The sequence below is a fragment of the Aaosphaeria arxii genome (genome assembly GCF_010015735.1).
Source record: "Aaosphaeria arxii CBS 175.79 unplaced genomic scaffold BU24scaffold_3, whole genome shotgun sequence".
Taxonomy (NCBI): Eukaryota; Fungi; Ascomycota; class Dothideomycetes; order Pleosporales; genus Aaosphaeria; species Aaosphaeria arxii.
In genome coordinates this window covers 2,881,919-2,901,554 of record NW_022983476.1, presented here as the reverse complement: position 1 = coordinate 2,901,554, position 19,636 = coordinate 2,881,919, and the positions used below count along the sequence as shown (strand labels likewise).

General features: G+C 49.3%; 5 protein-coding genes across 5 annotated transcripts; 1 reads left to right on the top strand and 4 right to left on the bottom strand.

Annotated features, from left to right (window-relative positions):
- Window positions 1-4,854: 4,854 nt before the first annotated feature.
- On the bottom strand, window positions 4,855-6,263 carry BU24DRAFT_440663 (glycoside hydrolase family 10 protein; the record flags this gene model as incomplete). Its single annotated transcript, XM_033530382.1, has 3 exons — window positions 4,855-5,379; window positions 5,438-5,672; window positions 5,728-6,263. 3 exons carry the CDS (start codon window positions 6,261-6,263, stop codon window positions 4,855-4,857), a joined length of 1,296 nt encoding a protein of 431 aa, XP_033386206.1.
- A 515-nt stretch (window positions 6,264-6,778) lies between these two features.
- On the bottom strand, window positions 6,779-9,866 carry BU24DRAFT_368009 (histidine biosynthesis trifunctional protein). Its single transcript, XM_033524357.1, has 2 exons — window positions 7,331-9,866; window positions 6,779-7,280 (listed from the first exon to the last, which is right to left on the bottom strand). Exons 1-2 carry the CDS (start codon window positions 9,756-9,758, stop codon window positions 7,096-7,098), a joined length of 2,613 nt encoding a protein of 870 aa, XP_033386205.1. The 5' UTR covers window positions 9,759-9,866; the 3' UTR covers window positions 6,779-7,095.
- A 639-nt stretch (window positions 9,867-10,505) lies between these two features.
- BU24DRAFT_161583 (epoxide hydrolase-like protein) lies at window positions 10,506-12,094 on the top strand. Its single transcript, XM_033521381.1, has 3 exons — window positions 10,506-11,332; window positions 11,394-11,574; window positions 11,649-12,094. Exons 1-3 carry the CDS (start codon window positions 10,720-10,722, stop codon window positions 11,995-11,997), a joined length of 1,143 nt encoding a protein of 380 aa, XP_033386204.1. The 5' UTR covers window positions 10,506-10,719; the 3' UTR covers window positions 11,998-12,094.
- Window positions 12,095-12,528: 434 nt separating this feature from the next.
- On the bottom strand, window positions 12,529-16,188 carry BU24DRAFT_389405 (glycoside hydrolase family 31 protein). Its single transcript, XM_033525041.1, has 5 exons — window positions 15,518-16,188; window positions 15,369-15,465; window positions 14,301-15,312; window positions 13,833-14,252; window positions 12,529-13,778 (listed from the first exon to the last, which is right to left on the bottom strand). Exons 1-5 carry the CDS (start codon window positions 15,899-15,901, stop codon window positions 12,677-12,679), a joined length of 3,015 nt encoding a protein of 1,004 aa, XP_033386203.1. The 5' UTR covers window positions 15,902-16,188; the 3' UTR covers window positions 12,529-12,676.
- A 2,000-nt stretch (window positions 16,189-18,188) lies between these two features.
- BU24DRAFT_389402 (kinase-like protein) lies at window positions 18,189-19,149 on the bottom strand (the record flags this gene model as incomplete). Its single annotated transcript, XM_033525040.1, has 1 exon — window positions 18,189-19,149. Exon 1 carries the CDS (start codon window positions 19,140-19,142, stop codon window positions 18,189-18,191), a length of 954 nt encoding a protein of 317 aa, XP_033386202.1. The 5' UTR covers window positions 19,143-19,149.
- Between the last annotated feature and the right edge of the window lie 487 nt (window positions 19,150-19,636).

Below are 19,636 nucleotides of genomic sequence, written 5' to 3'. Positions count from 1 at the left end.
CTCTCCTCCCTTCTTCTCTCCTCCCTTCTTCTCTCCTCCCTTCTTCTCTCCTCCCTTCTTCTCTCCTCCCTTCTTCTCTCCTCCCTTCTTCTCTCCTCCCTTCTTCTCTTCTCTTCTCCACCACAACAATCATGAAATCGTTCCATTCATTCGAACGCAAAGTGGGATCTCTACATTACAAGACACATGTTCTATTCTTCTTCTCTGCCCCAAACATTCTTATACGACATAAATATCTCAACATTCTTCCACGACAATACCATCTCAACATATTTTTATGACTACAGCATCCCAACATTCTCCTCCAGCATCATTAATCATTCCTCTCGGTGAGTCCATGCCCCAGCACTGCAGCTCCCCAGCATCATTTCATCAATACACATCTGTCTTCCATCATTCGTTGGACTCATATCGCATTACTTCCCTCGCACCTTTACCTCGCCTTCGCATCTTGAGAGGCAGACACATTTTGTTGATTTGATCACATGCTAACGTACTATAGCTTGAAAGCCATCACTAATTATGCTATCATTAAACAATCGAACATTTCTTATGCGGGGGATCCCCCGGGGATTGGGACCCCTGGGGGGGCGCCAAATCCCCCGGCTGGTTTTTGGGAGGGTGGGGGGTGGCTCCCCGGTGGGTGGGGGCGCGCGGCGGTGAGGTCTTGGATCAGCCGGGGGATCTCTCAACTGATTTTCGGACAGGCAGACCCAGTCTGCCCTTGATCGAGTGGCCGCCACATGCGGCCCGTGGCTCATGGTCCTAGTCGTTGGCTAGGTCAATAAATGTATGTTCATGGTTCATCTATCACTCATGCGCAACTTTACTAACTCCTATGACAGTGACCAATACGGACGTTGGTTTGATCATGCCAGATATCATGGGCACCCTCCCCTATCTCTACATTCAGATCTGACGGCGTTGCTGCGTTCCCTCCGCCGGGTTGAATATCTTGTTGGTAAAGAATGGGAAGACACATGAAGCACAGAGAGAAGGAAACCATAAACGTCAATGGAAATCAAAACGATAAAAGAGAAACCATAGAATATAAAAAATGAAGTAAATACCACAAGCAATATCTTGAGCCTCCTCCTATTGTGTCCACAACGATCCCTTACCAATGTCCGACCAACATTTTGCCTCCCACTATGGTCACTGGGTTAGCTTATGCTCCTACCTATGCGTTCTTCATCGTATCCTCTCGTCACAATCCGTGATAACTGTTGCTCAGAGATATTTCGACAGTCAAGTAGCAAATTTACGCAAGTATCTACGAATAATGACGTTTCATGTAGTCCGCCTCTGCGTTACATCCGACCTTCTCAGTCACTAACAAAAGGTTTTCGATAGTGCTGCTCCTATCTATTCTGAACACTCTTCTCTCTCAATGAATTTTACCTCTCTCGCCAGGATAATTCTCTCGTAGATGCGCATAACTGTTTCAGATGCATACTGCATCCGTCGCGCAGCTGATGGCTTTTGCGAAGGCTTAAATTTCTGCTCAACCCCTCTTACACCTGTGCAAATGATCCTTGTATAGATGCTTCTCACACCTGTTACTTCAGCGAATGATAATTTTCACGGATACGCGAGCTCAATTGCAGTTGCAATTGCAGTTGGCCACGTACGGAACCATTCTTGTATGCGTCCTTATATGTAAATATAAGCAAATAAATATGTGCGCCTTGCTCATGTAATGGATTGAGTTTTGCCCTACGATCGATCAGTGTCGATACAATATCTCCATGAATCACTACTAAAGGCTTCTTGATAATCACCAGCAAGGCCTAGGAATGTTTTGCTGTTTAGGAGAGCTAAGTTTATTCTTCTAGAATAACTAAATTGTCTAGTGCTGCAGAGTGTTCCGCCCGTACCTCTTCCACTATCCAAAGACGATACCAATAAATCTCATTCCCAAGGTAAATGCAACATTTTATCATCGTCAACTCTCTCGCCAATAGTTCTTCACTAAGGATGACACGCTCAATCGAAGAGAAGCAACCATTCACCCAGTGTGAGAACCTCAGCAGGCTTGTGAGGGATAACTTGGTGAAGAGAGCGGCAAGGTTCAACATTATGTTGTCATTAACGCACCTCGCCTTCTGTCCTAAGTTCACCGCCGCTATTAAGGCTACGCAGGTCGCCTAGCATAAGAACATTAGTAGGCCTATAAGGAATAACTTAGTAAGGAGAGTAGCAAGGTTTAACATTAGAGATAATGTAGTATTATCGCACCTCACCTTCTCTGCCGAACTCACCGCCGCCGTCGAGGCCAAGTAGGTCGCCCAGCAAGAAACCCGGTGACCCCAAAGAGTCCAAAGACAAGCGTAAACCTTTTAATATACACCCTTCCCCCCGGAATCGACCACTCGAAAACATTTATAATGTCAGCTCCGGACCCTCAAGAAGCCTGGCATAGGCTGCAACATGACCTTGCAAACGTATCGCTCGATTCGGAGGCTCTAGCGGAGTTGCTCCCAACGGTCTTAGAGGAGATGCTTCTAAAGGTCTTAGAGGAGGTTATGCTGCCATTTACTAGAGGTATCTGGTTGGCAAATAATGCACTCTTTAACGTCGACGGGGGCCGCAGAGCGATTAAAAGTACATTAGGCTAGGAGCTATGCAGAAGGAAATCTACGCTAAAGAAACGTACTTCTAACTTCTCTTGTTAAAGATACCTATTGCCTATAATATGCGCGCAAAACCTAGGAATGTTGCTTTCCTTGCAAGAACTAAAGATCTTTAAATAGTTGATATAACCTACTATGTCCTCTCCTAACTGCATGTTAATGCCCTCCTCTAGATCTACTGTATATTAGATACTGACTATAACAAGAGGGTGCTGCTATCTATCGTGAACGAGGTTTTGAAGAGCGGGAAAGGGGCGGCAGCTTGCTGCTGCTCAAGGGGGATTTTCGATTCTTTGTATATCATTACATATTATTCGTACATACATGAATAAAAGCATAAGAGTGTGCTAAAATAGCCTTAAGCATATGCTTGTGCAATCAACGTTCACTAAAATAGACAAATCCTTCCAGTTTCAACCAATCAATAAAACTATCAACTTTTCTACTTACTGCCGAGTTGCAATACAGAGCTGCCCAACAATCATTTTGAACACTTCCTATCATGAACGCTATTCACAATCGTCCTAGAGAAGGTATGTGGGGCCTGATGATGAAGAGTCTTCCATCCGAACTTCTGCTGCTGCGCAGAACCAATATCATTCGATCCCTTCTGTTCGGACAAGGTCACGTTTGATGCGATTATGTTCAGTTGGGAAGTTTGGGCCCCAGCAGTCGGGACTGTAGCGAAACATGTTGCAAGTGAATTCTAGAAAAGGGTACTCAGCAGTTTCGACTCGTCGAATTGATGACAAGGTGCCGTGGGTCTGGGAGGGAAGTCAGTATCCTCACCTCATTGGATTAACTACTACAATGAGCCATAGATCTGGGAAGGTGGTTGGAGCTTATTTTCATTGAAATGGCTATAATGAACCGTGGATCTGGGAGAGTGGTCAACATTTTTGTCTCATTAAATTGACTTTGAACCGTATATCTAGGAGGGATGACTCAAGCTATATAATCACCATCAAGAAATGCTGTTGCGATCGCTCTCTTCTCAACTCCTTCGAAGTCACTCTGCGCACATCTATTATACACATCCCCCTCACACAATACAACCATGTCTCTAACTGTAAATACCTTTCGAGCAATCGCTCATGCCTCGACTATCAGAGGTGCACCGGCCCTCTCAATAGGCGCATGGAGGCTCGGCCAAAGAATAGGCGCATGGAGGCTCGGTCAAAGAATAATTCATCATCCGCTACACCATAATTTCTCGACAGGCGTCCAACAAGCGGCCGTCGAGACGACACCGCAAAGAGCAATAGAGACATAGACGACGCAACAAGAATTGCAGGCCCATCGAATGCGACAACGACGTGGCATGAGACATAGTTTCATCCGACCGACATATCAACGGGATCCAAGAGCGCTGGAACCTTACAGGTACAGAGCCGATTACCGTGGTCGGTATGATGAACCGACATTTTCGGAATCGTTTAATATGTACTTTTGGCCTGCTTTCTTTGGTTTTCTTGAGGTAATCATCATGTTCGTAGACCCTAGAAGAATCTTTTGGCAAATTGCGACTGACTGTAGAAATATAGGGCACTGCTTGAGCCCCCTGTGGAAGAGGATGACCCTCCCGAATCCTCATCGAAAACAAATGCGCCGACCAATTCCTCTTTGGAATCGGAGATACCGGTGGAATGCACTTGCATACTACATGACCCACAAGACGCCCCTCCCAAATCCTTATCCAAAAAGAAAAAGAAAAAGGCCCCGTCCAATTCCTCTTCGGAATCAGAGACATCGGACACCTACACTTGGATACCAGATGATCCACAAGATGAATTTCGTAAGTCTCTATCTGCTCTTGAACGCAGGCGATGTCAGCTAATTTCATGCTTGGCAGAGGACGATGCAACCCAAACCCTTACATAACCTAAATGTTGTTGAGGGGATTGAGGTCTCTTTCAGTGGCGTTTTGCGTTTTGAGTTTCCCAGGATGGAGGCTGCTGGGCAGTCTTCCAAGCGAATGTTTAAGTTATAGGCATACCACAAGGCGGCACAGTGTCGCCAATTACTATCACCACGAGGTTACTGTATTTAAGTTCAGCATACCATTAGAATGACGAATCTCTGCTTAAAGCTATTTCAGCATAGTTCTATGCTTTTATTGATGTATGTACGAATGATATGTAATGATATACAAAGAATCGAAAATCCCCTCTGAGCAGCAGCAAGCTGCAACCCCCTTCCACTCATCCACTAAACACTATCTTTAAACAATGCTGCAGATACCATTATAAGCATCCTTAGCCTGGAACGAAGCATCAAACAACAGCGGGTTATTCTCCTTCCTCCAAGAATCCGTATCCCTAACTCCCCAAACCGTGACACCAACACAGTTCTTGACATCCAGACACGCCTTCGTCGCAGCTTGGTAATCTGCCACACTCGCACCCTTGATATCAAGCTCGGTGATGGCGCACTCGGGGGCCGCGCCGCAGAGCGCCTGCATGGCGGCCTTGACGCCGGACGCCTGGCCCTCGGACAAATGGGCCTGAGAACCGATTCCGTCGATGGGCACGCCGGCGGCGATCCATGCCTTGACCTTGGTCACCATGCCCTTAGTCTTGCCGTACGTGGCCGAGTCGAGGTTGTAGTCGTTGATGTAGAGTTTGGCGGCGGGGTCCGCGGCGCGGGCGGCTTCGAAGGCGATGCGGACGAAGTCTTCGCCGAGCACGTTGTAGAATACTGAGGAGCGGAAGGTGCCGTCTTCGGCGAGGATCTCGTTGACGACGTCCTATGTTTGTTGTTAGTTTCTGGGGTAAGGTAGGGGGAGGGAAAGGGACTGAGCTCACCCATGCGTAGATCTTGCCCTTGTACTGGCCCATGAGCTTGTTGATGTGGTTGACCATGACTTCCTTGAGCTTGGTCTTGTCGGTGATGCTTGAGACCCAGGATGGAAGCTGGGAGTGCCAGACTGTGGTGTGGCCGCGGATAAGTTTGCTGTTCGTGGTCGCGAAGCTGACGAGGGCGTCGGATCCGGTCAGGCTGAACTGGCCCTCAGTCTTCTCTGTAGCGTCCCATTTCATGCTACATTTTGAATTAGTGCATGGCTCAAGGACGAAATTCAAAATCGATAACGTACCTATTCTCGGGCGTGACCTGGCCAAAGTTGTCCACGATGATTTGCTTGTTCTGGGCGTTTGAAAGGAGCCCCTGATCCGTAGCGACTCCAAAGTACTTCTTCCCTGCTGCTTTGAATTTGGCATCGAGAGAGCATTTTGCACCGTTGGCGCCAGATCCAGTGCCACTACCAGCTCCGGCGGTGGAAGTTGGTTTGCTCGAACTCGCAACTACAGAAGTTGGTGTAACAACCCTGGTTACGAGCGTCGAGGGAACAGGTGCCAAAGCACTGCTTGAAGGGATAGAAACGACCTTCGTTGGTGTAGGAGCAGCGCTAGTTGGAGCAGATGGTACGCTGGTTGCTGAAGGCTTTGCGGATGGAGCCTGGGCTTGTCCTGGGATGCATTGGGAGTACCATTCATTGTACTCGTGACAGACGGTGCCTGCGATGCAGCTGGTCTCGCCGCTGTAGTTCTTTCCTCCGCACTGGCCGTATTGGCCAACTTGGCCGGCGACAAGAGACGCGGAGATAGCGAGAGTAAACAAAGAGGCGCGCATATTGGTTGATACTGTTTTTTTTTTTTTACTGTCAATAGTAGAGAACGAATGTCGTTGAGTTTATTTAAAGAGCTGGACTCGATTGAGAAGCGAATGGAACGTATCAAACGTCAGTAACGAACGGATAAATGAGTGAATGATTTAGAGAAGCACCTGAAGGGACAAAAGGAAGGAATTAAGTGGCGCAAAAATGTAGGCATTGTGAGATTAATAGTAGATGACCTAGAATTCGGACTTGGCTGAAAATGGAATGACGTTCTTGAGATAGATTGTTTGGATGGTGGGAAATTAGGGAAGTTTCAAAACGTAGATCAATCATGGTGGCACCACGCCTTTAGCGCTTGAACATGACTTTCATGAAGAACGCCTTCAAGGAGATGAACCGGTGGATGTAATGTGATTGTGCATATCAAGGGGCGTACAAATGATTGATTCTACTAGTGCACGTTCTGGTCTATGCTATTATATGTTCGGACACAATAGCATAGAAGTCTGGTTTCAAATATAGTATTGATATGTGTACTACTAAATAGGTATAAATACCATTTTCAATGACTTCATGGAGTGCAATCCTCTATATCCTATATCTTCGTCATCAACCTTCAAAAATTCATCTCAAAATCTTTTCGTCCCGACAGCGCTGGTGCGCGATCGAATCATCACGGAGAGTCGGAGACGGCGTTGTTTTCTCCTTACGATCTGCTGAAACTGTCGCTTATCGACTAAGTCCCTGCTGATGCCGAGGCATCATGCAATGTTTACGCTAAACAAGCGTAAGGATCGGGCGGTCTGTCCGCCTCACCGATCCATTAAATTGTATTGTTTTCCTGAATCAAGCGACACCGAGTCGGATGCTGACTGCACGTCGATGGGCTTCAAGTTCCTCCACCCGGGCCAATTCCATCACTGCGCCGCCAACATTCACCAATCCTTGCTGCGTGAGATTGGCGCTGGTGATGTGTTTGACGTACGATCCCAAGTTCACACCAGAGTACTGCTTGGCGTATCCGAATGTTGCTACACAATTGATTAGCATATGATGCATTGAGCTGATATGAAAGACTTACGGAGGGAGTGGTTTACACCGGCGGAATAATCGCCAACACTCTCTGGAGTCCATGGTCCGACGAATACACTACCGGCGTTCTCAACGTAATCGACGACTGCCTCGGCATTTTGGACTTGCAGAATAAGATGCTCGGGAGCATAATCATTGCTGAGTTTCATGGCTTCCTCGATAGTCTCGACAACAAGTGTGAATGAGTGAGCAATGGCGCCCCGGACTATGTCGACACGAGGCAGAGCATTCGCCTGGCGATCAAGCTCATCCTCAATGGCGGTGAGCTGGGCCTCATTGAGCCCAACAGCAATCAGGATGACTTGAGAGTCAACACCGTGTTCCGCCTGGCTGAGCAGATCTGATGCCACAAAGGCAGGGTTGGCAGTAGCATCTGCAATCACCAGGACTTCACTCGGACCAGCGGGCATATCGATGCTCACTCCAGCATTTGTGTCATTGGACACTATCATCTTCGCGGCAGTGACGAATTGATTTCCTGGTCCAAGGATCTTGTCCACCTTTGCCACACTTTCCGTGCCGTACGCAAGTGCTGCAACAGCCTGTGCGCCTCCAGCGAGAACGATGGCTTCGGCGCCGACCTTGTGAGCAGCATAGACGACTTCTGGGGTAGGAGATCCATCTGCGCGGGGAGGCGTTGCTAACAAGACTCTCTTGCATCCAGCGACCATGGCGGGAACACCAAGCATCAGAGCGGTTGAGGGAAGAACCGCCGTTCCTCCGGGAACGTATAGGCCAACGCGCTCAATCGGGCGAACAAATCGTGAGCAAACAACACCGGGCATTGTCTCGACAACGAGGGGCTTATCTTCCTTCTGAGCAGCATGGAATTTGCGAATATTCTCAAAGGAGGTGTCGATAGCCTTGATCGTCTCTGGTGCAAGCTGCATCAACGACTCAGGGAATGGCGCCTTGAGAACTGGAGTAGTGAGCGAAGTGGCCTTTTCGAACTTGTGGGTATATTCCAATAAGGCTGCATCACCGCGTGTCTTGACAGCATCAATGATGGGGTGGCAGATAGACAGAATCTTCTCACTAGACCGCTGAGAGGGGCGCTGGAGTGCAGCCTGGATAGCCTCTGGTGTCTCCTTTGCAGTGATGTATCTCTTCATAGCGATCTTGCCGTCTTTAATACCGGCGGGGTCGTCTTTGCTTTTTGGAACAGACGCTGCCTCTTTCACTACCTCCTTTTCACTCGTACCATTCGCTGGTGCGGTGGCTGGAGGCATAAAAGCAGGCTTAGCGTCTCCTCTCCTTCTCTTCACCTTGATGCTTTTAGCATCAAGATTCCTCTCCACATCTTCGAGTGATACGCCAGCGGCCACACACTTCGTGAGAGCAAAGTACAAGACATCCGCGGCTTCGAAGGCAATTTCTTGCTTAGTCTTAGCATCGCAGAGCTCAGTGGCCTCTTCTAAAATCTTCGATCGTAGCAGCTGTGGGTCGTTGAAAAGTCGTGCCGTGTATGAACCTTCGGGTGCAGAAGCCTTCCGGCTCTGCAGGGTCTTCTGAAGACGAGAAAGTCCAGTGTATTCTCCGAAGCATGTTGGTGTAGCAAGGTGACAGAAACCTCTGCCCTGTTGCCTCACTACAAATCGCAAGCAATCGTTGTCGCAGTCCAGGGAAACAGAGACCAGTTCTTGAATATCTCCACTACTCTCTCCTTTGTACCACAAGCCACGTTTTCTGCTCTGGTAAACGCCTCTGCCGGTCCGAAGACTCTCTGCCACACTTTCTTCGCTGCTGTATACCAAGCCAAGAGCGGTTCCTCTCTCATCAGTCACAAGGGTGGTGAAGAGACCATCCGGGCGGTCACTGGTGGCGTTTGCGAGGAGTAATCGTGCAGTGCTTAGTAGGGCCGGTTCTTTGGCTGCATCGACGGTAAGAGCTTCGGCGGGGATGATAGGAATAGCCGCGAGTTTGGCAATGCGCAGGATTCCCTCGATGTCGAGAGAAGCGAAGGATACAAAGACGTCCGGCCTGTCGGTTCCATACTCTTTGAGCCATGCTTCGACGAGGTCCAAATCCTCAACATGGTGAGAGTAGATGTCGACTTGTGTTCCGCTTATCGATTCAATGATCTCTTCCCTCGTATTTCCGGGCAGCGCGAGTATGAGTCTGTCTTGATCAATCTTCAAGGCTAAGAGTTGGTCGAGTTGCTGCCGTGTGACAATGACCTTGGCAGCGCCGGCATCGAGAAGCGAAACGATGTCTTCGGTGGATATGATGGAAGCGACTCCGAGGTAGTTCGTATAGCGACCTACAGACTGCTGAAGGTGTTCGAGTGCCTGATCAACGGTCTCGGGAGTGACGCGCACGAAAACATTGCCGATAAAGGACAAAGCGTGCGAGTTAAGACCTTGGCTGGGATTCTTATAAGTGGCAAGGTCAATTGAAGCAAGCAAAGCCGGCGCCATATTGAGCAAGCTTTTTACAGCTCCAAGGAATTGAGGAGGCGTGGTATGAGTTGTGATGATGGGTGGGAGCGCAAGAGGATGTGAATGTGAATGTGAATATAGTTGTAGGTTAATAGTCATAGATAGAAAAAAAGCCTACTCTACTAGATTGGTCTTGTTATCGGCTGTGACACAATTGGCGGGGCAAAGACATGGTCCATCGAAGCCCCGCTATCGGCCCATCACATGATGGCGTGTTAAGGACGGGAGCTTACATAATTGACAAACTAACTATCACGAAGACGCGACTCCTGTTTCCTCTAACACGAACCTCAAAAGTTGCTTCTCCCGTTTCAACGTCCTCTGCATACATCGGTCCGATGTCTTCCCTGTCTGGCAAGGTTTTCTCGAATGCCCAAGGGTCTTTGTTATGAATCAGGATGGCTAATGCACTTGCAATCCTCCAATGTGGGGCAGAGACCACGATATCATCAATTCTGGGGCATGATCTACCTGGTACCAGAAGCAGTGGCCTGATCGTGAATTGAAGCATCGCATGTCGTAAGTCTATAGCGAACAACACTTCACCGTATCGACGCCATCACCAATAATGCTACAAGTTTGCGTACAATACCAAAATGAATCGACCAACAATACCAACCCCGCCATTCTACAAAACCTCGGTAACCGGGTCCAATCCATCATCACGGAGAGAAATTTTGTGTATCAAAACAATCCTTGAGCCACCTCAAAACAGATTAATGATCCTGCAACATTGGATTTCCAATACCCCACTTCATCTTGTGTACATGCTCCGATAACCATCCATACTTGAGACAAAACCGTGCAAGTCAACATTGATACGACAGTCCCCGCTTTTCAATACTACCGAGCTTCCCCTTGGCCGTCTGAATTTATAAATACTTGACTCGCACACGCCCGCGTGTTAATCTGTCTAGAACACTCAAACCTATATCTCACAATGTCATACTCACCACCTGATTCAATCAAGCCCTTCACGCTCGACATCCCCGAGCAGGAGCTTACAGAGCTCAAGCAGCTGTTACAGCTATCAAGAATCGGTCCGAAAACTTACGAATCAACCCAGACTGCTCATGACTTTGGAGTGACACATCAATGGATGACCGAAACCAAGGATTACTGGTTGAACAAGTACGATTGGCGAGCACAAGAAAAGTACATCAATTCCTTCCCAAACTACACCACGGAAATTGAAGGGTTGACGGTCCATTTCGTTGCACTGTTCTCCGAGAAGAAAGATGCAATCCCGATCCTATTCTTGCACGGCTGGCCAGGCAGCTTCATTGAATTCCTATCGCTGGTTTCTCTTGTCCAAGAGAAATACCCCGCAACTGACCGACCGTACCACATAATCATCCCTTCGCTGCCAGGCTACACGCTCAGTTCGGGGGGCCCGCCGGACAAAGACTGGACGATGCAGGACTCGGCCCGCGTGATTAACACCCTGATGCACAATCTAGGATTCGACAAATATATCGCCCAGGGCGGAGACATCGGAAGCTTCGAAGCCCAATTGCTGGCTGCCGAATATGATTCATGCGTCGCCATACACAGTACGTGTCCCCTCTCCCCACTCTACGAATAGTAATCATGTTTCTCACCCCGACAAATCAGTCAACATGCTCAGCACGCAGCACACACCCGAGGAGTCCGAGATCCAACCATACCAGAAGAAAGGCATCGAGAAAGCGCTCCAATGGCGCGAACGCGGCTCGGCATACGGCCTCGAGCACGCCTCCCGCCCCAGCACCATCGGCTTCGTCCTCAACTCCAACCCCATCTCCCTCCTCGCCTGGTAAGTCCCCCATCCATGACTCAAAATATCCCAAACAAAACCGCACATCCATCTAACACCAACTCTCCCCTCAGGATCGGCGAAAAACTCCTCGAATGGCACGACGAAACCCCACCCCTCGACACCGTCCTCACCAACATCTCCCTCTACTGGTTCACGCACGGCTTCCCCCGCTCCGTGTACCCCTACCGCCAGATCTTCACCGCGCGCGACCGCATCGAGCTTCCCTACATCGCGAAGCCCTTCGGCTTCTCGTACTTCCCCTTCGAATTGTTCCCGCTTGTCGAGGTGGCCGTGCGCGAGAAGGGCAACCTCGTACAGTACCGCCAGCACGAGAAGGGTGGACACTTTGCGGCGTTGGAGAGGCCGAGGGAGGTTTGGGGGGATGTGGAGGATTTTGTGAAGTTGGTTTGGGGAAAGTAGAGTTGGAGCGGATAAGCAGTGATGGTGTGGTCAAGAGCCCTCCTCCGTCAACGGGTGATTTGAAGCTCTCATGCTCGCGGGAAACGATCAGTGATACAGGACTCAGTATTTGCTCTCCATTGGTACATATGTACATATGTAGAGAATGCCAATTCTACAAATGAACTAAAGAAGTCCTCCCACTAATCTCGCCATGTCTCTCAATCCACAATCCTCACTTTCCGAGGAAGACTGTTCGACACAATTACTAATATTGCTTTCTTTCCCCTTCGCAAAAGATGAGCGAGATGTGCTGACAAAGGAATATATCTATGCTGCGTGGTGGTTTGGAGAATGGCGGCGGAGAAAACGCGGAGAGATGTGGTTGCTGAATGGATTGTCTCGCGTTTATGTGTTTAGTTGGTTAGTCTCACGTGTTAATAGTGGCATTCCACTTTCCCATTTAAGGATTGAGACTGTGTGGAGGGCTGGCAATCAGGTAGATAAAAATCAAGAGAAATGTCCGTGTGAATAAAAAGTAATTTCTTAATTGATCGTTTCATATGTAAATGTAAATGCTTCATGTATATGCAAGATGTATCATATCCAACATCGCCAATCAAGTGGCCTTAGATGGAAAACATGTACACCCATCATTTCTTCGCTAAAAGCTCATATGCATCATGAAATCGTGGATGGCTTACTCCCAGCTGAGCGTCCAATCGCCACTCCAGGCTCCGCCCTTTGTCGCCTCGTTCAGGCCTGTCAACTTCAATAACCTTGCCTCTTTATCGTACGACACAAGCTTCTCGTCCAACGTGGCATCATTGAGTTTGACCTTTCCAATGCTGTCCACACCCAAGATAGTGACGTTACCCAAGGCATTCGTGTCCTTGTATTCGCCCTTGATAGCGGCGTTCAATTTGCCCTTATCAGCGGTGAAGGTAATCTCGAGAGTTGCCTCGGGGTTAACGGACTCGCCATCATCGACATACAAGAAGCCAGAAGCGTCGCCATCTTCCGAGAGCGCGACGAGGAGACCCCAGGGGTTCTTACGGGATTCGGCGGTGGTATATCCGGGCTCCTGGGTTGGGAGAACGCTGCCTCCGCGAATGTAGACGGGAATGTGACCGAGAGGAGCGGGAATGGTGACGTTCTCGCCAGGCTTGGCCTCAACCTTGGTCTGCGTGTACCAGTCGTACCAGACCTCGCCATCAATAAGGCCTGGGAAGACGCCCTTGACGGTGTCGACGAGAGGCTCGAGAACTGGGGTAACGAGGATGGAACCACCGAGGAGGAATTGGCTGTCCACGCCGGCAAGCTGAGGCTCGTTGGGGAATTCCCATGCGAGGGCGCGCATGACGGTCGAGCCGGTGGTGTGGGCTTGGTAGAAAAGGGTGTAAAGGTAGGGCAGGAGAGTGTATCGGATGTTGATCGCGGTGCGAGAAGCCGAAGCGACAGACTCCCAGCGGAATGGTTCCTGTGAGAGAGCGGAAAGAGTGTTGTGGTTGCGGTAGAATGGGAAGAAGGCGCTCAGCTGCATCCAACGGCCGCACAGCTCTGCGTCGGTATTTCCGTTGAAACCACAGGTGTCGGCACCGAACATGGGGATACCAAAGAGCGAGAACGACAATGCTTGAGGAATGGAGAAATACATGTGGTACCAGGAGGCAGAGTTGTCACCGCCCCAATGACCAGCGTACTTGCCAGAACCGGCAAAAGTAGATCGACCGATGATGAAAGGTCGCTTGCCGGGGAATACTTCAAGGAGTCCATCATATGTAGCTTGAATGATTTGGTGGCTGTTTATAAGGTTAGTCATGTTCCAACTATACAAGTGATCATTGCTGGCTTACCCCCAGAGATTGTGGACATCGTATTCTTGAACACCATTGTGATGAGTTGCGTTTGGCGAAACTGCATGCACAGCTAGGTCACCCTGAACGTGATTAATGACATAAGGTGGATGGTTGATGTTCCTGACACCAGGTGTAGGAGTGCTTCGGGCATATACTGGTGTTGTTGTTGCTGAGGAGGTTTGGGCGGCCTGGATTAAAGATGCTGCCGATGCGGAAGCAGCTTCGGTGGCGTTGGTAACGTTGAAGCCTTCGGGATATTGATAGATGATGTTGCCATACTCGCCAGGAAGCGCGAAGGGAGGGTGGACTGGGTTGAGGGTGACGTTTCCGGTACCGCATGATCCGACGCAGAAAGACGAGACTTCTTGCATATCTAGCCAGAAGCCGTCGTATGGGATGTCCTTATACCATTCAACCCTACAATTATGTCAGTTTCCAGTCAGTAGATGCGGCCTCTTTACTTACATCTCCTTAATCCACCAATCCTTTGCGCCCTCAGCCAACCAGTCTGGGAAAACGGTGTACCCTGGCCAGACTGCGCCGATGTATTGACTGCCATCTGGATTGTTGAGGAAAACACCAGACTCGTTGCCACGGTTGTAGGTCGCGTAGGCATCACTGCTGTTCTGTGGGTTGGGAATGTAGATTGCACCATCAACAATAGGCATGAAGTGCTGACCATCGGCATGGAGCTTCTTAAAGAATTCTTTAGCAACAGACAAGGGGAAGCTGACGGGGTCGTTGGTGAAGTCTCGGTACTGGTTCATGTAGTCGATATCGAGCCAGATGGTCTCAAGAGGGATGTTGAAGGCCTTGAACGTGTCGACGATATCTCTGATCTCCTCCCAGTTGCGGTAACCCCATCGACATTGATGGAAACCAAGTGGCCAGTACGACTGCATTGCGGGTAGACCAACAGCTGCCAACTGGTACTGTTTCGTCACCTCAGCAGGTGTCGGACCATCGAAGAAAAACAAGTCAATGCTTCCTCCAAGGAGTCTCCACGTAATGCTGTCTGGTTGCAGCTTGATCTCCTGACCATGTGCGTTTCGAAGATAGACTCCGTGAGAGAACGACTCGTAGGTCGAACCCTTCTGACCGCTTTCGGAGCGCTTTCCATATTCCCCGCCCTGGTGCCAGATGTAGGGAGTATCTTTTGTGTTTGTGATCAGAGTCCTTCTGTTCAGATCATCTGTCTCAAAGTATCTCGTCTCCATGTAATACGGATGGCTTCCGTAGATATTCCTGTCGATCGGGTCACCTACGTCTGCAGCGTAGATGGTGGCAGTAAGCTCGTTGTTCAACTTCAAGGAATGGATTCGTTCGCCGAGACCGGAGAGGTTGTAGTCTTCAGGAAGCGATGACGCGAACTCGATAAATTGGTTCTCGTAGACAAGCTTCTTGCCTTCAGTAGAGAAGATGACATCTCCGGTCGAATGCCTTGTGACGCTGAACCAGAACGAAGGTTCATCGTCCCCTTCATATATTGTCAGCATGATGCAGGCGTTATGAGCAGCCAGAGAATTGCCGTACAATTGAATTCGAGATCAAGATCTGCGTAGTCGTCCTCAGCTTGTGGCCTAGGAACCAGCTCTTCTGGTAATATGTAGTGGGATGAATTCGAAGAATCCTGCTCATGTCAGCAATAGCATAATAACGAGGACAACACGTCTGAGACTAACAATATATGCAGGGCTTATATTAATGGCCAAACGGCTCTTCGATTGCAATTCAACCCGAAGTTTCAAAACCTCGATATCTGTGCCATATGCATTGCACGGGGCTCCAGCGAGCGTCAAGACGGCGGTCAAGCCGCGCTTGTCTTCCTTCACATCAGAAGCCTTGTAACCCGGGCAGACATTCTGGGCGTTCACGGCCTCAGGGTCGTTAACATTGGGAAGGACGTCCTTCCCTCGGTCTGCGGATGCGGGGATGGTGAAGATGGGGCGATACGAAGTGGCTGAGCTGCTAACTGAGCCGACAGTCGCAGACGAGCTCTGTCCGCTGGTCAAGGCCAGAAAGGACGAGAGTACTGACGTCGTCTTTAAAAATGAAAAGCGAGCCATGATGGCCTGTGGAGAGCTTCGAGGGAAGCTTTATGGAGCTCTCAGGAGTGCGGACTTGGGGGCCAACACAAGCAACGGTCGCAAGCCAATTGCAGAGGGAATGGAAGAGACAGGACAATGTACAAAACAGCGGAAATGACAGCAAGCTATATAGACAGAGGAGGTAGGAGGAGGGAAGAGAGGAGGAAGAAACAAGAGTGCGGGTGGCGGCCAGGTGGGTATCCGCGTGCCCAAGCTCCCAAGCTCCAAAGTGTGTTTTTCCAAGCTCCCCCCGCGATCTGCTGATGATGTCGGTCGGGAAGGAAGGGACGACTTTGGCCAGGGCAGGAGCAGGGATCAGGGGCCAGGAACAAGAATCTCATCCCATCTAAGCCAAAACAAGAGTAGTCCTTACTAACCCAATCTAGACATCCCCAACTTTCGCATAGCCGAGAAACCGGGGAAGAAGTCAACAATCAATTGTATCTACGGACAACACCTACAAGGCACGATTGAGAGTGCAATACAGATACCGATGCGTCGTCTTGTACTGGCAATCAATCACAGTTATTGACGACAGTTTCACCACTCATACTGTACCCAAATCAACTGTTGAAGGCATCATGCATCGTTACGTCAACAATGCTATACTCTCCGTACATAGGGCAGATACATTGCTTCCAATATCCACGCTGCACTCAATTCACCACCGTACCAAAGGAGGCTCTTCGGCTCATGCCAACGCCTTCACACGAATGGCTTGCGCCAGCTAACGGGAACGCCTCCTTCATAGTTCAAGCATTGCAACGCAGTGCCGTGCAGCACGCGTCTGCATGATACCCATATTGGGACATATATGCACCCAATACCCCGCAGATCCCTATCCCGTGCTTGTCTACACCTTGCACATCACATCCCACCTGCATCTCAACCTGAGAAAGATGACGGAACGAACTGCTATGGCTACTGCATGCATCGGAGGAGGGATTTTTGAGTTTTCTTCTTCTCCACATTCGAGAACTGCAGATCCCCACATCGATAGAACGGATGGCGTCCGAATGATCTTCCGACTTGGCTCCGTTGCTTGTACTACCATCGTGAGCTTGTTGTAGCTTCTGTCTTCTAGTTGACGTTAGTCGATGCTGGTTTCTTCCTCTGCCAGCATAACTTCGAGTCGTTCGTGAGGTACGAGTAATCTAATCTACAGTTCACAAAAGCAGGGCTCCGAAGTCGTCGCATGACCCCCAAATGCACCATTTCCAAAATCTCACCATGTCCATTAATCTCTGCTCAAGGTCACGATCGCAATACAAGTCACATTGCCCTACAAAACAAGAAATCGACTAGAACGGGAAGTTCCCTTACTGCAGAGAACAACTGTTCGAACGGTGAACACCCAATACGACTCGGACCGACATCCCACCAATCACAGGCCTCTTCTACACTCCGATACGATTGCCCAACACTCGGTCCGACTTTTACCATTTCACTTCGCGCATCACTTGTTTGTCGATCTATGTTGCGTTCACGTATTGTTGGGCAAATGGTATGATTTTTGGATTATTTTTTCCTACTGAAGTTACTCCGATGCATAGCAGTAGGGAGCTAGTTGCATCGACGGGACGGTGAAGTGCGGGGTTGAAGCGATGTGACCTTCTCCAAGCCCCAGGTTCTAACAGCACGGTATAGATACATGGACGGGCCGGAAGTATTGTCGGAAGATTTTATTGCGAGGATACAGAAGAAGGCATCGGGTGGAAAATTTGGAGAGAAAGGACAATAGCATGTGCAGATCTGACACCGTAAACATTCCATACAGCGGGCGGTATGATGGATTCCATTGTCGCTGCAGTGAGAGGAGACTGTCATACTTCGGCCATGAAAATAAATCAAATGAGACAAAAGAACATCAGTGAATCATTTTCCATACTTCAATCTATGGTTTTCTAAATTACATTAGAAACGGACAGGTTATGCCGTCATGTTCCGCCAATATTAACAAAAGCGAGAAGCCTCTAACAACTCAATGTTTTCTACTGTCTCCCATGTGAATACAATACCCCTGTCATACATAGGCCCTTGTACTTCACCACTTCTGTTCTAGAGAGCCTTGCAACTCTTCACGCAAACCGCGCGACATTCTAGAAGACAAGCGAGCCAATATGTATGCCTTGGCTATCCACCTTTACGACAGTGAGATGTCGTACATAGCACATCATACTACTTCAACGACTGAGAGGATTGAACCTGGAAGTCATTACTTGCATGTGTCTGCATTTCGAATCCAGAAGGCCAGGCATAACTCTCCTCAGTAGAGGAAAGAGTATGAGCCAGAAGTCAACCCGGTAAGCGCCCTCTCATACTCCAACTCTTCCATGTACCGCGACGCGCCCAGCTTCATATTGAAGTCGTACCACCAGAAGTCTTCCGAGCAGAATTTCAGCGCGGTAGTGAACTCCCAGTACTCGGGGCACCAACCGGCAGACTCCCAGTCGATGAAGCCGGGCACATGCCCGTCGTGCACAAGGAGATTATGGTGTTTCAAGTCGCCGTGGGTGAAGACGATGGAGTGCTGCATGGCGTGGAGTTTCTTTACGCGGGCAAACTTTTCCTTGGAATTTTTGCGACCTGGTCTCGCGGGAGCAAGCAGTTGTTTATTGAAGTCTGACTCTGATTCGCAGGGTCCGATTATATGATCCGGTACGCGGGCGCTTACTATAGAAGTGCCGGAGATTGAACAGACACGCTGGCCTCCTTGAGGGTGCTTCCACTCTCTCATGGTTTCTAGCATCGTCCGCAATTCGCTACAGATGGTTTGTAGCTGTTCTGGGGGTAGCTCTTTGTGGACGTCGCCTAATGCGGCTCCAGGTAGACGGGTCATAAGAATTGACACACGCGTGGGAGGTAAGCCGGGCACTGGTTCGTGCTCGCCATAGGATATGATCAGTGGGACTGGAAACCCCGCGGACCTTGCTAGTTTCGTAGCAACGACTTCCTCCAGTCGCGTTCGGGTGGTCCATTTCAATATCAGTCCGAAGGGGAGCTGCACCATATAGTGGTCGTACTGGATGCCGTACCAGCCGCAATACACAATAGAGAAGCGGCGTAGAAGCGCGTGAAGACAGCCAGTCATTCGACGGACATGGCGAGGCCAAAGCTGGGGTACTGCTGGCAGAGAAGATGCCAATGGTACTGAGTGGAGTACACGATGGGGCCAAGCGAACGTTGGTGAGAAAAGTCTGGAGATCCACGACAGAACCATCTTGAAGTATGTGAGGATTGACATTTGCAGACCCGAAAGAGTGGAGAAAGTATCAATGGTGCGCAGACGGAAGAAGTCTTCTGTGGGTACACCGGTGAAGTCAATGATCAAATGTTAGCTGGCTTAGAGGGTGCACAGGCCATACTTCCTTACAACAATGCGATACCTCGTGCGTCCAGGAGTGAGCATCATTGAGGTCGTGTACACTGCCGTGTATACTTTCGAAGCGCTTTATTGCTCGAGTACGAACGAAACCTACCGCAACGTTCCCTTTAATTGTTCAGGATCTGAGGAGAGCCTAACCCGTTTTGACTCCGGGATATTTCCCGAACAATAGCAACCGTTCTACCCATCAGCATTTAATGGATGGGCAGTCATTCTCTAGACAAATCGAAAGGTCTGAGGCAGAAGATCCTGAGTTGAGATAACTTAAACTCGGCTGACAGTCATTGTCGACAACAACAATGTACAACGGCCCCATAGCTTCATCTAGT

Coding starts and splice junctions, on each gene's coding strand:
- BU24DRAFT_161583 (XM_033521381.1), top strand. CDS start 10,720: ATGTCATACTCACCACCTGATTCAATCAAGCCCTTCACGCTCGACATC. Junction 11,333..11,393: donor TTCATGCGTCGCCATACACA/GTACGTGTCCCC, acceptor CCGACAAATCAG/TCAACATGCTCAGCACGCAG. Junction 11,575..11,648: donor CCCATCTCCCTCCTCGCCTG/GTAAGTCCCCCA, acceptor CTCTCCCCTCAG/GATCGGCGAAAAACTCCTCG.
- BU24DRAFT_389405 (XM_033525041.1), bottom strand. CDS start 15,901: ATGGCTCGCTTTTCATTTTTAAAGACGACGTCAGTACTCTCGTCCTTT. Junction 15,466..15,517: donor ATATAAGCCCTGCATATATT/GTTAGTCTCAGA, acceptor TGACATGAGCAG/GATTCTTCGAATTCATCCCA. Junction 14,253..14,300: donor GATTGGTGGATTAAGGAGAT/GTAAGTAAAGAG, acceptor ACATAATTGTAG/GGTTGAATGGTATAAGGACA.
- BU24DRAFT_368009 (XM_033524357.1), bottom strand. CDS start 9,758: ATGGCGCCGGCTTTGCTTGCTTCAATTGACCTTGCCACTTATAAGAAT. Junction 7,281..7,330: donor CGGTGTAAACCACTCCCTCC/GTAAGTCTTTCA, acceptor TCAATTGTGTAG/CAACATTCGGATACGCCAAG.